Source organism: Leptidea sinapis, chromosome 17 (assembly GCF_905404315.1).
Source record: "Leptidea sinapis chromosome 17, ilLepSina1.1, whole genome shotgun sequence".
In the NCBI taxonomy this organism is placed as follows: domain Eukaryota; kingdom Metazoa; phylum Arthropoda; class Insecta; order Lepidoptera; family Pieridae; genus Leptidea; species Leptidea sinapis.
The window spans coordinates 5,221,465-5,238,554 of record NC_066281.1 but is presented as its reverse complement, the minus strand read 5'-3'; the positions used below and the strand labels follow the sequence as shown (position 1 = coordinate 5,238,554).

At 35.9% G+C, this 17,090-nt stretch overlaps 1 protein-coding gene across 1 annotated transcript in view; it reads left to right on the top strand.

The window, feature by feature from the left end:
• LOC126969198 (myosin-VIIa) overlaps positions 1-17,090 on the top strand; it is a 62,993-nt gene that overhangs the window by 8,166 nt on the left and 37,737 nt on the right. The window contains exon 2 of the mRNA XM_050814516.1: positions 10,433-10,482. Coding sequence (XP_050670473.1) covers positions 10,465-10,482 — 18 coding nt within the window. The 5' untranslated portion in view covers positions 10,433-10,464. The remainder of the gene's footprint in view (positions 1-10,432; positions 10,483-17,090) is intronic.

Below are 17,090 nucleotides of genomic sequence, written 5' to 3'. Positions count from 1 at the left end.
ATAGAACAATGAACCTAAATTGAAAAACCTGAAATACTGAATTAGAATTCTTAAGTCAGTGAAGGACTTTCCGCCCAGCACAGTAAGACCCTTTTTTGCCCTGTACTTCCCCTGGGGGCATAAAAATAATAGGGAAGTCCAAGGGTATCGTAAGAAGAAAATTGAAAATTGAAGTGAAATTACTGGGCAAGGCGCCCTTCAGACCGAAACACAATAATGTCTACACATTACTACTTCACGGCAGAAATAGGCGCCGTTGTAGTACTCATAATCTATTCTTCATCCTGTGCAAAGATTCCCACTGGTGGCTAAAGCCAAGCGTGGCTGAATGTTTACGACTTGTCAATCAAAATTAATAGACGGTTACAGTGACAATTTCGCTTTCCTTTTCGATGTTCCTCTATCGCACGTTTTGTTTGTCGATCATTAGCCGGAAGACGCCCACTGCTGGACAAACGGGAGGCCTTTGTTCACCAAGGATGTCCACGACGGTCGGTCCTATGCTGCCCTCATCCAACGTATTCCGTCGATCTTGTCCAGTTCGTCGGTACATCTTGTGTGGGGCATACTAACGCAGCGTCTTCCTGTTTGTCTATACTATATTATATTGTAAGTCTATGGTTGTAACAAAGTGTAAATATATCTATGCTCTAAAAATATTAAAACCCTATAACCATGATAAATTCAAATATTTGAAGTGTAAACTTTTAGTTCCTACTTTCTGAAATTATGGATGAAAGATTTATACTAATTCTAACTTCGGCTATTTCATTAGTGGTTGAATCATTCTGAATGCGAAGTCCAAACAGCGCGTGGTCGAGGGACCGACGGCTGAGAAGCCGTGAAATATTTTTTATTATTCGGTTTCTAAGCTTTACATTAGCGAAGACTGTCCCTAAGGCGATAATATAAACTTCTAAAATCTTTGTTACATATTATTTTGTTTCAATTTTTATTCTATTTCTGACTTCAGCTACCATAAACCTATTGTATCAGTTTTCGAGATTGGCGAAGATGATACTGGTAATGAAGATAGTGAAAGAGTCGTTGAAATTATGGATGAAAGTAGATTTTTTGAGAGATAAACTTTTTAATGTAAAATAATTGTAATAGTTCAAGTAAGTGTTAAATTTTTTATGCAATATAAATTGTCATTTCTGTGTACGATAGAGCAATAAATGAATATTGTATTTAACCACATAAATGCTAGTACTTTTATACTGATAAATAAAGCAATTCGGGCGAAATTATTAAAAAATGCACAACGTTAATGTTCTAGTTTTCACTTCTGCCGGTACTGCCGAAGTGCAACCCGTATTTTTTATTCAAATTACACATAAACGATACTCACAGTACACCTACTATCACCGCCGCGGCCGCCTACAGTTTGGTCCTCGGACATGTGCGGTTCTGGGCTTTCCCCAGAATACGACGGGCAGCCCAAGCGAGAATGCTCGGGGAGGGATCTCCGAACGTAGTAGACCCGGTACCCTCAGGGGTAATCTCATAAAATCTTTCAGGACAGCTGTCATATTTTAGGAAGGGGGGGGGGCGGATGGGCTCCGGTCCTCGACACTAACCTATGCGAAACATAGCGGCACTAGGCCGCTACTTCACGCCGGTATTCTGTGTGAGTGTGGTAATTAACCCGGACGAGTCTGGCCCGATTGTGCTGACGTCATAAGACGGCAGCGTGAATCTCCCACTGCTAAAAAGCCATTAGTCGTCTCTTACCTTGGGCCTGGGACTTCCCATATTCTTTTTACGCCCCGGGGAAGCACAAGGCAATGAAAGGTATACAAAATGTCTACCAACTTTACTAGGTATTGGTGAAAACGATAATCGTTAAATTTAACATTATTATACTAGGATAACTATTGAGTATTGTATTTAGTTTGTGTTTAAACAGAACCTTCGTTCTTAATCTTTAGTTTTCCGGCGATCTTGTCCGATAACATGAGACACAGAGTACGAAATACTTTCTCATTACGAAAGTAAACTCGTTTGAATGAGATCATATTTATTATAAAATATGTACTTATTTAAATAACAGCTATTTTGAATATGGATAATTATGTGGTATGAGGTATAGTTACGTCTTAGAAAGTTGTGTCCGTTATAAAATGTTAACTAATAAAATCGTATTTGATTAGCGGTTATTGCTAGTTAAAATATTAGTTATTGTAAGATACTGATTTTGATAAGGTTACAATATAAATGATGTACATCTTGGGAACGCGACATAAAAAAAATTTTAGTAAATTTATTGAATTACACGCTTTTTTGCGGATATCCATAATTATTTTAAATGTTATGGTTAAATATTGTTAGTGTAGATATCGCTAAGTTTTATATCTGCCCGCCAATATTATTTATAATAGCTTAAAATGTTAAACAGGTGAAAATATACATAGAAGACTTTAAATGTAAATGAATATAAATGCTGTATAAGTATTTAATGTGCTAATGACAAAGCACATCAATATTAGTTGTATAATGGGATTTATTGGTTACATCAATATTTTATTTCATCATATATTTGGGCAGTATTACTTAAAATACTTTGATTTTGTTTTCAGAAGCGAACAAATTAGTACAACGAATGATTTACATATTAAGATGACCATTAATTAACTTTGCATAATTATTGCTAATAACAGTGTGAAAATATATTTTATTGCCCTCTCACAACATGAAATGCATTAATTAGAATTTTACATTATTTTTTTAGAGACTGAGCGTTTGGAGATTAAATAAAACAACTGCTTGAGTAGTATGAAGAATGTGAGGAATATGTGGAAGATATATTTTACTTCAGTTACACGATGTATATACAAAATCCTTAAAACTAGCTGGTGATCTAATGGCAAGCAAGCTGGTGATCTTCTAGCATGCTTCACCCGTAAATGGGTGTAAGAGAGGCGTTGGCGGTGAGTTTGGACATAGCGAAGGCCTTCGATCGGGTGTGGCATAAAGCAATCATAGCGAAATTGCCATACTATGGGCTTCCCGAGAGGTTGTGCAATGGGTCACTAGCTTTTTGGCCGATCGAAGCATCGAGGTTGTTATCAACGGTACATGTTCCGACTTAAAACACATAAACACTGGTGTCCCGCAAGGCTGGGTACTATCCCCTACACTGTTTCTTATGCATATCAATGAGAATGCTGCAAATCAGCATAATTCATTGCTATGCAGACGACAGCACAGAGTATTCTTCTTAAGCCGGCCTAGCCAACATGTCCCTGGATAGCGTTGACGAGAACCAGAATTAACTTGTGTATGAAATCGAGGCTATGGTTTCCAGTCTCGGAATGGGGTAGACGATATTCAACCCCAAAAAGACACAAGTTTGTGCGTTTATCGCTACAAATTCTCCCTTTGTCGTATCCCTCAGTACAAGTGGTTGGCTCCTCTACCAGCAAGAGGCTCCATTTTACAGAATGCCGGCTAGATTATGGGTACCATAACGGCGCCTTTTTCTGCTGTGAAGCAGTAATGTGTAATCATTATTGTGTTTCATTCTGAAGGGCCCCGTAGCTAGTGAAATTACTGGGCAAATGAGATTTATCTTAACATCTTATGTCTCAAGGTGACGAGCGCAATTGTAATGCCGCTCAGAATTATTGGGTTTTTAAGAATCCTGTTAATTCATTGTAATGGGCCGGGCGTATTAATTACCATCAGCTGAACGTCCTGTTCGTCTCGTCCCTGATATCATAAAAGAGACAGTTAAGCGACGATGAGTGACCATTTTTGATTTTGCAATGTGTAGGAATGTTACCTGGTGGTTCATTAATCAAAATACTAAGGAGCTGATGCCCAGCGTGGCTGACTGTTTATGACTTATCTGAGTTTCTTGCGCCCGTTCTTCTCAGCTCTGAGGCACACTATTTCGAATAGATGGTAGTGTTTGACATTCAATAAGTGTATTTAATAAAAAAATATTATTTTGAATAAAAATATTTGGAATTTGTCAATCAAAATCGGTTTCAGCAACAATAAATTCGCTTTCCTTTTCCATCTTGCTGTATCTCCATTAAAGATGTTCTCTTTTACATGCTCTTTTCATCCATACACTAATTTATTGTAAGGCATCCTCTGCAAAGGAGCCTCCCACTGGTCGTGGTATCTTGTAGACTGAGACTGCTGCGAAAACGTCAAAAAATGGAGGTTGACAGTTAACATACTAATAACATACATATCGCGAGTGTGAGACGTAGCCTGTCACGCACACTATCGGCCGTTCCCAATATTCAGTCTTTCTCTTACTTGAGATAAAAATCGTAACTATCGGTGACTTTTCTGTCCCAATAAACTTATCGACGGTAACTCACCTTATCCGTACACGCTGTCTGTCAAAGGGACGACGTATAGCTTACCAGCGATAGCAGTTTGTATGGAAATTGCAACTCACGCGTCCCAATATAAGGCGATAAGAATGACTTATCGGGTATATTGGGACAGCTTCAGATTATTGACAGCTAATTACTAACAGTAGAAGGTAGTAATTTATCTCTATCTGTAGATAGTATATTGGGAACGGCCGAAAACTAATAAACCTGGCCTGTTTTCATCGTTTGTCTAGACAAACGCTAGCAGCAAGAGGCTCTATCTAGAAGTATAAATTATCTAAGACACCGATATTCGAATTAAAAAAAAACTCCTCTTTTGAAGTTGAAAAACCGATACTTGCAACGAATCCAATCATCAAATGCGACCAAATTTGTCCAAAGATTACTGACACAGAAATAACATGGCAGTGTTGCGATCGTTGTATCTACGCGACCCAATCTGGCAAACAAAAGTGAAATTATATTCAGAGAGCGCACGTATTCGTGTCGGTATAAATAAGGCCAAATGACTCGTAAAGCCCTCGAGATGAATGGCCCGCGTTCTAAAGGCTTTCCGGTGTTTAGTTCCGGCGCGCCTGAGGGGGCGTTGTCATCGGCTATTGTCACTTCGCGATTAACAATAAAAAAAAGTTACAACCATAGACTAAGAATATATTAGCGTATCTATACTGTTGTTGTAGAGTGTGTGTTGCCAGTTATGACTTACGGTACGCAGACGTGGTCGCTAACTATGGACCTGGTGGGAAAGCATATGGTCCCTCAGATGCTAGGAGTTTCCCTGATCAAATCAGAAATGAGATCCGTAGGAGAACCAAAGTGACCGACAAAGCGCAAATGATTGCGAAACTGAAGTGGCTGTGACCAAGGCACATAGGTCGATCGGATATCATCGGGTAGATGACTGTTGGTGCAGTAAAGTTCTCGAATGACAAACACGTACCGGAAGATGTAGTGTTGTTAGGCCCCCCACAAGATGGACCGACGATCTGTTCAAGATCGCCGGAATACGTTGGGTGAGGGTAGGGCAGGACCGATCGTCGTGCAGATCTTTGGGGAAGGCCTTTGTCCAGAAGTGGACGTCTTCTAGGCTATCTGTCAGATATAAATGAAGTACTTACAGGTACAGCTACAGGCAGCGCTCATGGTGGGATGATGAGCTCGTATTTGGATCGAATTCGAGATGATTTGCTGGACAGGGTTCAATGGAAACTGTGAGAGGAGGCCCAAATTATGTACAGAGACATCTTACATCAAGAGTTCAGGATACAGGGCTAATTTACATATTATGACCAGTTGCTCTACCAAATCTGAATTATTCATAGGAGGAATTTTAGAGTGAGATATAATCACACAAATATTATAAAGGCGAGTTTGTAAGTGTGTAAGTTTTTTATTCTTCACGCAACGGCTCGACGAATTTTGATAAAATTAAGTATGCAGGAATCTGACACCCTGGATTAACCCATAGGCTATGTGCTAACAATATTTTATATTTTACAAACAAGTGTTTACTTGGTGAACGCTGCGAAAATAGCTATAGATAGAACTATAAAATAAACTAAGAATTTATAGGACTTTAAAATATCTACGAAAAATCCGCGAAACACTTTATCTACATATTACGGTTTAGCCACGGGAACTGCTTTTTAACCGACTTCAAAAAAGGAGTGTTTGTTACCTTAAAACTTTCGACTGGGTGAACCGATTTTGATAATTCTTTTTTTATTTGAAAGCTGGTGCTTCCCGTGTGGTCCCATTGTAATTTAGTGCACATCTGACAGTGGCATCCATGAGAAAACCATAAAAGTCTTAAATTTGCTATACGTATGTGGACGACAAATTTACGAATAACTCAATATCGCGCCAACTCATTTCGATGATTCTTTTTTTATTGAAAAGGATATACTTCAAAGATAGTTTGGTGGGAGTTTGGTTGGGTTCTGATTATGAGATCCATGACAAAATAACGGAACTCTTCAATACTTAGGAGCAAATTAACGATACTCGGCCGAATCTTTTTCATGCTAGTGGGATACTTAAGTCATCCACCATAATGTAGTTATGGTCAAGTTATTGTCGTAGTCGAATATGATGATCAATGGAACTCTTTAACGACTAACAGCAAGAGTGCGATCTGTGGCAGAATTTCTAACTGTCAGTAATCAAATTGCAAAGTGCTTACGTGCATTGTTGCATTGAAAAGCTTAGTACATCTACACATATTTAGATAAATTGTTAGTTAGAGTAGGTACTTCAAGTTCACTAAAAATCAAAAAATTAAATATAATTAAAGAAAAAAAACAACCGACTTCAAAAACACTCTTCCAAAACAACAGATAATATGCATTGTGTATTTTATACAATCTAATTAATAAATCGAATTCTAGTTCGAAGAAGTTAGAAAAGAAAAGACGACATAGACACTACAAATCATAATCTAAATTAACAGATAATGTTTGGATTATTTAGAAATACGTTCATTTGTTACTTCTTTCATCGGTTAAGGTTTTTGCGATCCTTATTAACAATAGTATTTTTTTATACTGGACGGAATAAAAAGCAAAGAAGGTCGGAAAATGGATTCTTAAGCTCAAAATGGGAAATTATTAATTGAGATGTTTCTTTATAAATCTGTTTCTGGTCTTATGAAGTTTAGTAAGTCTACAATTTTGTACTAAAAATTTTACTAAATGGCTATGTAAGTTTCTCGGATATGTTTGTGATAATTTACCCGAAACCTGTATTGTTTGTCTTAGATATACCTTTAATATTCTCAATACAAATTATTCATTCCATAGAATATTTAATCTCTTTAAACTGTTCTGTGATTCATTCAATGGCATTTTATTACATGTCACAATTGCTACAATCAGCAGGCGCTGGGTACTATATGACAAAAGAATGCCAAGTCAGCACTTGTTATTATATATTAGATTATTATTAGAATAAATCTATATAATAAATACTATATTATAATTAGGATATCATCCCCACCATCTGGATGTGTGGCGGTTTTCAAGGAGCTTTCTTCCACGTACTACAAAGCTGTGGAATGAGCTTCCTTGTGCGGTGTTTACGGGACGATACGATATAGGTACCTTAAAAAAAAGCGCGTACACCTTCCTTAAAGGCCGGCAACGTTCCTGTGTTTCCTCTGGTTTTGCAAGAGAATGTGGGCGGCAGTGACCCGTACGCTCGTTTGTCCTCCTTTTCCAATAAAAAAAACTACGGCTTAAATATTTCATCACGCAGTAAGTTCGCACAAAATCAAATTAAAACCAATAAAAGCATCAGTTGAAGCATTGTTCATAACGCAAGTAAGATTGCAGTGTTTATGAACAAAAGTCCCACACGAAACAATAGTGTAGTTACTCGACGGTCTACAGCTGCTGGAACACACAATAACCTTATGTGTATTTACTTCGGTTTAACATCTTTCTTTTATTTTTTCTCTGCTTTCGCTTTTACTAATACAGACTCTGCTACACACTGTACATTCGAATGTAAATAACATTTTACAATTTACATTACATGCTGTCAGTTACGTGAATATAGCTTCATGGTTACAAGTTCAAGTTCACGCATTGATCCCAACTATAGACTTACGGCCATACAAATAAACTTGGTATAATGTCTGAGAAAAAACAAGAATATGTAAAATGTTGACTATATCGCTGACAATTTGACAAGTAAATTTATTGAAGTAGGCGTTACTTTGCGGAAATCCATAATTATCCAAATGATTTGAGTTTTCTTTAGTGTTAATTCCGCCAATATTTGTCTTTAAACAATTCGACACGTGATGCCTCTACACGAGCCATCCTCAGGATTATATTAACTTCAAGGTGCTCCTGCATCGGTGCTCAAGTCTAATTAGAATTTAACTGGTTGTTTGGCTTTCTATGACAGCTGTGAAAACGTCGAAAAAAATTGAATTTAGAACTAACATCTATTTTGAGCAATGCACGCACGCTAACACAAAGTGTCATGAAATTATTTCTTACCTATTTTTTCAATAAAACCAAATTAATGCACTTTATTATAGATTGTGTAAAATTATAGCAAAATCATTATATTTTATATATATTCGCGTTCTGCTATTATTGGTAAACTCATGGTAAACATTTGTTTAGCAACAAAGTTGCATCAACGTGTTGTAGAATTGCTGTCAGCATGTTGCTGGCAACACTGCGTGTTGCAGAGTTGATAGCGTCTTGTTGACATTTGACAAGCTCTCGCCCGACAAGCGTAAACATCAGTTTAGCGACAATTGTTGACGTGTGTGAACGTGTTTGTAACAGTTTATAACATGGCAGTAGTGTGGAGCAATGATAAAATAATACAACTAATAGAATTATTTCAATCAAAACCATTATTATGGGATTCTTTTATAAAATAATACAAAGATAGAAACAAAAAGAACGATGCATTCGAAGAAATTTCTCAAGTCCTAAATATCCTAATCCTCGGGCAACATTTTAACCCAGACTGGCATGTGGACAACCTGCATTGATTTAAACATAGTTGCTAGCAACATTCTCGCCGCTATGTTTACCATGAATACGGGGCTTAACTCTTAGAATATCAATGCTCTTAGATAAATTTTGCGACTAGATAGACTGTGACAGCTGTGAAAACGTTGAAAAAAATGTGGTTGACAGTTAACCTATATTGTGCAATGCACGCACACTTACACAAAGTGACATACAAATCGTAGCTTGTCACGCACACCAAAGTAATAAACCTGGCCTGTTTTCATCGGCTGTCTAGCTAGTCGTATAAAGTATCATAGGTACAACTAAATAGTTATTTATAAATATTTATCACAAATATAAGTTAAGTAATGATTGTCTTCAATGATAGGAATGATAAATGATTTCAATAGCGGAGAGGTATGCGTGTTGCCAGCAGTTGCAAAGTAATTGACATTGACAAATGTCTTGTAACATAGATACACTCAATGGTACTCACTGTACTGTTTCTTATTTTATTTCTTCTAAAGAATGTTCGATATGTGTTTAATGAGTGTTGAGAGAGCGCGTTACAGTAACAATTAATTTGACTTTTTCTTAAACCGATAAAATTCAAGAAACTTTACACTTTCGAGTTCTTTAAGCCTTGCTTATAAAAAATATTGGTAATATGACTTATTTGCCTCATATTTTCTATTGTTTGACGAAATACACAAGTTAATAACACGTTCTAAGCATGTCACTTCTTTAAGACAAACGCTATAAAGGGACCTTATCCTTGGAAGTCTTATATTAAAAAAACTCTAAACATGTCACTGTATTAAGACAAATGCTATAAAAGGGCCTTATCCTTACCAGTCTTACGTCTTAACAAAACTCTCTAAAAATGTTACTGTTTTGAAACAAATGCTTTAAAAAGACCTAATCCTTAACAGTCTTACCTCTTAACAAATGTCTCTAAACATATCACTATATTAAGACAAATCCCATAAAAGGACCTTATCCTTACCAGTCTTACGTCTTTACAAAACTCTCTAAAAATGTTACTGTTTTGAAACAAATGCTTTAAAAAGACCTAATCCTTAACAGTCTTACGTCTTAACAAATGTCTCTAAACATATCACTATATTAAGACAAATCCCATAAAAGGACCTTATCCTTACCAGTCTTACGTCTTTACAAAACTCTCTTAAAATGTTACTGTTTTGAAACAAATGCTTTAAAAAGACCTAATGCTTGCCAGTCTTACATCTTAATACAGCCATAAAAGGATCTTATCCTTACCAGTCTTACGTCTTAACAAATCTCTTTAAACATTTATATGTATACCAGTCTTACGTCTTGGTAAAACTCTAAACATATCACTGTTTTAAGACAAGTTGTTATTAAGTTATTTTAAAATGTGTTTAAAGTTATGGATAAATAGCACACGCCGTTCTTATACCTACAATTGCAAAATTATATTATTTTAAACAAAAGTATTGTACAATCAGTCTCTACATACACATGAAGTAGACTTAATTAACTATCAGCATTAATTCAAAACTTTGTGATTAATTAGACTTAATTTTAATAAATTTAAATAATGTTATTATATCATTTCAGATCAAAAGTGTTGACCACATGTCGGCAACATCATGGTGATCGTTACCAGAGTGAGTATTCATGTATCATAATTAGTTTAATTTATTAAATAGGAAGTTAACGTTGTAAACAATATTAATCCCTATTCTTGATATGATCGATATGAGAATAAAAAATATAGTAAAACAAGAAAAAAAAGTGCGTGTATACTTATGTATGCACGCAAGAAGTTATACTTATTTGGCCTAACGAAGCAAAAATCATTAAAATTATTTATTTCTCGTGCTATTCTACGTTTTTAGAAAGAACAATTTTGTAAAAATCTTGCAAAGATGGCTTTGACAATTAATTATTAAATAATAAATACGGCTGTATGGGCTTGAACCCTATGCCTGTAAAGAAGTATAACTTCAAATACAAATGATGAAATAGACACGGACGAGTAAAAAAAGGAGGACTCCGCGCCGTGATATTAGCAAGTGAAGCACCGTTATGCTAGTTCGTGTGCGGTTACGGCGGATACTAGTTACACAATTTTTTCTCCCTTAAATAATCATATATGGCCACAAATACTTATAGTATCGTTTTTACACTTTTTTACAACGCATGACGGTATTTTTAAAATATTTTAGTGAGACGCAAACTGGTCTGTCACAGACGATGACAATTATTATAATGGCCGCCTATCGGCCTGTTGTTGTGTAAGTGCACACACTTACACAACAACAGGCCGATATAGCCCCACGCACACGTGGGGCTATGTATTTACACTATAATCGGCTTGTTTTGGTGCTACACTGCTATGTAAGGTGACACGGAGTCCTTAGTTTTTTACTAGTCCGTGGCAATAGAACATTAAAACTAAAAGAGACATTTATATGTGGTGATTTTTTTTAAATTGTCCTTTAAAATATGTAGCGGATTTTTGGATAACATTTAAAACTGCTGTTATAAATACATTGTTTTATGTAATGAATATTCTACTTACGAGACGGTCTTGCCAAGGTTACTCCTAGAAATTCATTTTATCATAGTAACTAACGCCACTTACGGCCGTTTTCATTAACGTATCTTTAGTTTCGGATATATTGCTATCACCGTTTAATAACGAGATCTTATCTATCCATAGTTATGTCCAACATAGTAATGATATCAGTTACAGTCCAATGCTATCTGTCGATAGGTTATTGAAATGTTAGTAAGCGTAAAAGGATAGATTTGTCTACCTCTAGTAAGTTAAAGAGAGATTGAAATTGAGATTTGAAAATTGACGGCGTATCTCATCTCGTTTGCCTCGGAAACATCAAATAAAATCAAAATCAGTTTATTCAGGTAGGTCAAGGAAACTCATTGCCACTCTTTTATATCAAGATTTACATTTAAGTATATCGATTTACAAATCATTTCAAATTACAATATAATATGTAAAATGTAAAATGATGCAACAAACATACTCAAACGTCAAATAGTCAATGTCTTACACGAGTAAGTCAAAAAAGTAAATGTAAATTAATACAATTAGTAGAGACAAGTCCATTGATCTGTTCAGCGATAATATAACAAAATTTAAAGATAAATTAATTAAGACACTCTAGATATCAATCTACCGCTGCAGAATCGTAGATATTAAAATTGTGAATATTTTTTTCTTTATTATTGTATTTTTATTTTTTATATACCTTTCATTGTATAAATTTAACTTTTACATATAACTTTATTTAGCCTTTACTTATTATATAAATTTTAACTTTTTGTACGACTTGTATTTGTGTACATGCTGTAACTGCCTATTAATATAATTATGTGTATCCCTAGCACCTAAGACTTGTTTAATGTTAATGTATCACATGTAATTCTGTTGGTAGTTCATAACTAAATAAATAAAATAAAAAAATAAAAAAATTACAAAAGTTATTGAGTACAGTAGCTGCATCATCCACATACACCATAAAGAAATCATCAGTCTAGAAACCAGACGGGTTCTCGACCAAGCAAAAACCTTACTTAAAGTAAGCCGGAGCTAGAAGCCCGTTCTGATTGTGATCTATTTACTAACAGAGTTGAGGTGCTGGTTTGTGGGTAACTTTGTGGGTCCTCGCATAATAGTATCTAGCAACAGTAATGTAATTGGTGTTGTAACCGTTTTAATAAAAATAAATAAAAAATCATCACTTCATCTGAAAGACGTCTGCCTGGACAAAGGACACCCAAAAAATATTTACGACCGGTGATGTCGATCCGATCTTCGGTCAATCCTGTGGCCGACCTTCACTGAGTCTTCCAGTACCGACTTCACTGCTCCAACGGCCATCTGTCCTTCGAGCTATGTGCCCTGCCTATTGCCACCTTGCCTTTCGCAATAATCCGGAATATAATGGGGATCTCGGTTCTCTTACGCATCTCCTCATTTTTGGTTCGATGTAGGGATTTTCCATAGTTCTCTCCATTGCCCTCTGAGCGACAATGAGCTTTCCCATCAGACCCATAGTCAGCGGCCACGTCTGCGTACCGTAAGTCATCACTGGTAGCCTACACAGATAAAACGTCTTCGTATTAAGACACTGTGGTATTTGGGACAATGTGGAGTTGGATTGTTAGACGCCACCAAATCTGTCAGTTAAATGTTTTTTTATGGGAACTTTATGGATATTGAATGATAGTGAACTGTGACGCTTGACTATAACATAATGAATTGTATTGTAGGTAGTGAAATAACTAAGTCACTCAGTCCTAAGACCTTGTGTCTCAAATATAGGGTTTTTAGGAATCCTGAGCAACACTGCATATATAGGCAAGATGTATGGATCTATAGCCTTTATAATACTTACCAAGATATTGTAAGAGACATAAGAGTCCAAGATAATAGTTACAATGATAATCTAAGAGACCCAACTTCATTCGGTTATTTTATATGTCGGTGTACACTGCTCGCGTTTAAATTCACTCATAATTTTTTCCAAGTACACCAAAAGAAGTATAACTTCAAAAACGCATTAACCTTCTTTCATTTAATTCAAGCTCGCGAAAATCTCTGATAATTTAATGTAATCTGTACCCACGCACGCAATAAAAGTGAGCATCTACACCCAATTATGAAATGCCCACAAATACAACCTGCCTTATTAATAAACCCAATGTAAAGTAACTCCAAGTTTAGAATTACTTCTCCCTGTCATGTTATTCTGTATTGACAAAGGTAAGATAAAGAAAAAAAGTTATAAATTTGAAATTATTATAAACAGTACGCCGAGTTTGATGTATTTCACTGATCAAAAATTGAGTTATAAACGGAAATAATAAAACATCATCGTAAAAAATAGGTAACGCATAAAAACGCAGTACTCACACACTCCAACTTTCTTTCTCTCATACACACACACACACACACACATACACACGCACACACGTTCTTGTAATCTTTTTAGTATTTTTTAAGTCTATTCTGGTTCATTTTATAATTTGAAATGTATGTATTCTTTTGTGGCTTTATGTAAAACCTAGATTAAGATTGCAAAAATAATTGTTATGTACGTTAAGTAATAAATAACTTTGCTTCGCGTTTATAAATAACACATAAGTTGTAAATAACCTGTCACAGCTACACAGGCCATAACTACCAACTTGACTCTTACCTTCTTCATTCCTACGATGGATAAGGAAGGCGGTACTGTACCAGGAAGCCGGCAATAGTAACGGTAACCGTTTTTTTTTTCTGATTGAATAGAAAGTCTAGACAAAGCCTCTTACTGCTAGAGAAGCGATGAAAATAGGCCAGGCTTATTTATTTACAGCCGTTTTCAATAACCTATCTATCCTTAGTTTAACTTACTAAACGTAGACAAATCTACCCTTTTACGCTTACTTACATTTTAATAACCTATTGACAGATAGCGTTGGACTATAACTGTATTGGACATGACTATGGATAGATATGATCTTGTCATTAAACGGTGACAGCAATGTATCCGTAAGTTAAACTAAGGGTAGATAGGTTATTGAAAACGGCTGTTAGTGTGCGTGACAAGCTACGACATACACTCGCGAATTGTATGTCACTTTGTGTTAGTGTGCGTGCATTGCTTAAAATCTTCTCAAAATAGAACTGTCAATTTCAATTTTTTCTGACGTTTTCACAGCTGTCACAGTCTATCTTGTATGTATAAATAATCTTACGGCCGTTCCGAATATAGTATATCTACAGATAGAGATACATTACTACCTTCTACTGTCAGTAATTAGCTATCAATAATCTGAAGTTATCCCATTATACCCAAAAAGTCATTCTTATCGCCTTATATTGTGACGCGTGAATTGCAATTTCCATACACACTTCTATCGCTGGTAATTTATACGTCCTTCCATTGACAGACAGCCTATACGGTGAGTTACCATCGATAAGTTTATTGGGACAGAAAAGTCAACGGAAGTTACGATCTCAAGTAGGCCACAACCGGAGATAGACTGAATATTGGGAACGGCCGTTAGACTAACAGTTTAAAAAAAATATTATCGTGTCTGATACAAAACGTCGGATAGTTGTTGTACTTTTTATTTTTTCAAATCACATGTTGTAACTAAAAATCTAAGAACAAAAAAACTTTAGAACTAAATCTATCGTATATAATCTACCTTTATTTTGTGCAATTCACGCACACTAACACAAAGTGTCATACAAATCGCGAGTGTAAGACGTAGCTGATCACGCACACAAAACTAATATTTCTGGCCTGTTTTTATCCGTTGTCTAACAGCAAGACTTCATCTAGATGTATAAATTATCTGAGTTAAAAATCATAAACAGCTTACGATAAAATAGAAATAATAATATCTATAACGTCCTATTTGCGCTACAATAAAAAAAAATCGCGATTGTTATTTTATATATATTACTAATAACATATTGCTTGGAATTGGGACAGTCTTGTTAGGTTTAAAGTTCAAGGTTACATCGCTCACCTTGATAACATTAATGATTTTAAGACTTCTTATTAACAAATGACTCAGCGGAAGACTGCAAAAAAGACTAATAATTATGTAATGTTAGTAAAAACTCATTAGTTTCTCTATAATACAGGGTGGACCAAAAGTTCGTTTATAATTGGAATGATGATTAAAAAAAAAATAATTACAGTAGATCAAAATTGTTTATTGTTTTCGATAGTAAACAAATGGGGAATTTATTTCTTAAAAATCACATCATCCATATGCAATGCTTCATTATTATGGCATTGCTGCAATCTAGAGCGGAAATTTTCGATGACAGCTTTACATGTTTCTGTTGAGATGTTTTGGATTTCTGTGCGAATACGATCCTTTAATTCGTCAAGAGTTACTGGGTTGGTTGGCTGGAATGCAGGGGTTTTTGATCACCATGACATAGTGTCACTCCAATAAAGACAATTTTGTCTATTAACATGCCCATTTAGGTGGAAGTGTGCCTTGTTGAGAAAAAAATGTTTGTAAAACTGGTGAATCGCTCTACCATTTCGTTCGCAAACTGCAACCTAGTGGCATGGTCCTGAGGCCTTAATTCCTGCACCATTTGGATTTTATAGGAATGTAGACTTAAATCTTTCTTGAGAATGCGGTTTAATACATCATTATCTTGGCACGTTAAGGACAGCAGACCGCTTTCGAGTTGATAGTCCAGGTTGGTCACGAACAGACGATTTTACTCGCTCCACGTTTTCGGGGTCCCTTGACGTTCTAGGCCGGCCAGATCGACGTAAATACATTGTTGAACTCGTCTTCTCAAACTTGAGCACCCATTTTTTAATTAACACACCTGATGGAGCTTGATTTTTGTGTCGTATCTTGTAATGATTGCAAAACTTTCGTTGAGCTAAGGTCGCAGAATCGTTGTTTCGATAGTACTCGCGTACACAAAATGCACGTTGACTACCGCTAAACGACGCCATGGTACTAAATTCCCATTGGCCGCTCTTGCAATGCGTAACCCTTCCACTCCCCTCCGCCGCTGCTGCTAGACGCGGCAACCGATTGAAATGTAAACGGACTTTTGGTCCACCCTGTATTTCCAAATAAATAACTCGAGAACAAAAATGACACATCTTGTTTTAAAACAGCTTAATGTCATTTTGATTATATTATAACAAGAAATTAAACACGCTTGCAATAATTTTTAAAGTGAAACTTATATTATATCGTCTCAAACTTTTTTGTTTGTGTGTTGCATGCCGCGTGACGGTCGGGCGGCGCGGCGCCTATAGTTCTCATATTGGATGCAATTGCGTTCGGGTGGAAGAATAGGTTTGAACCCCACACACTAGATAAAGGTTTTTTTATTTTATGAAAATGAAAAGCATAATATATAAATTGGTTTTTTTTCTATGCTGATATAAATACCCATGTGAAAAAAAGGTTTCACTTGCATCGTGGTTTCATAAAACCACACAATTGCTTTTTTCTTCATAGAATAAAACCGAATTTGATATTTGTGCCACGTTTTACTGTTCTGCTACTAAAATGTTATATTGTAGCTGTTCAGTAGAATATTACTTCAAGAACAGAGTAGGGATAGATACGTGGTACCAGTGGGAGGCTCGTTTGCAGAGGATGCCGGCTAGATTATGGATACCACAACGGCGCCTATTTCTGCCGTGAAGCAGTAATGTGTAAGCATTACTGTGTTTCGGTCTGAAGGGCGCCGTAGCTAGTG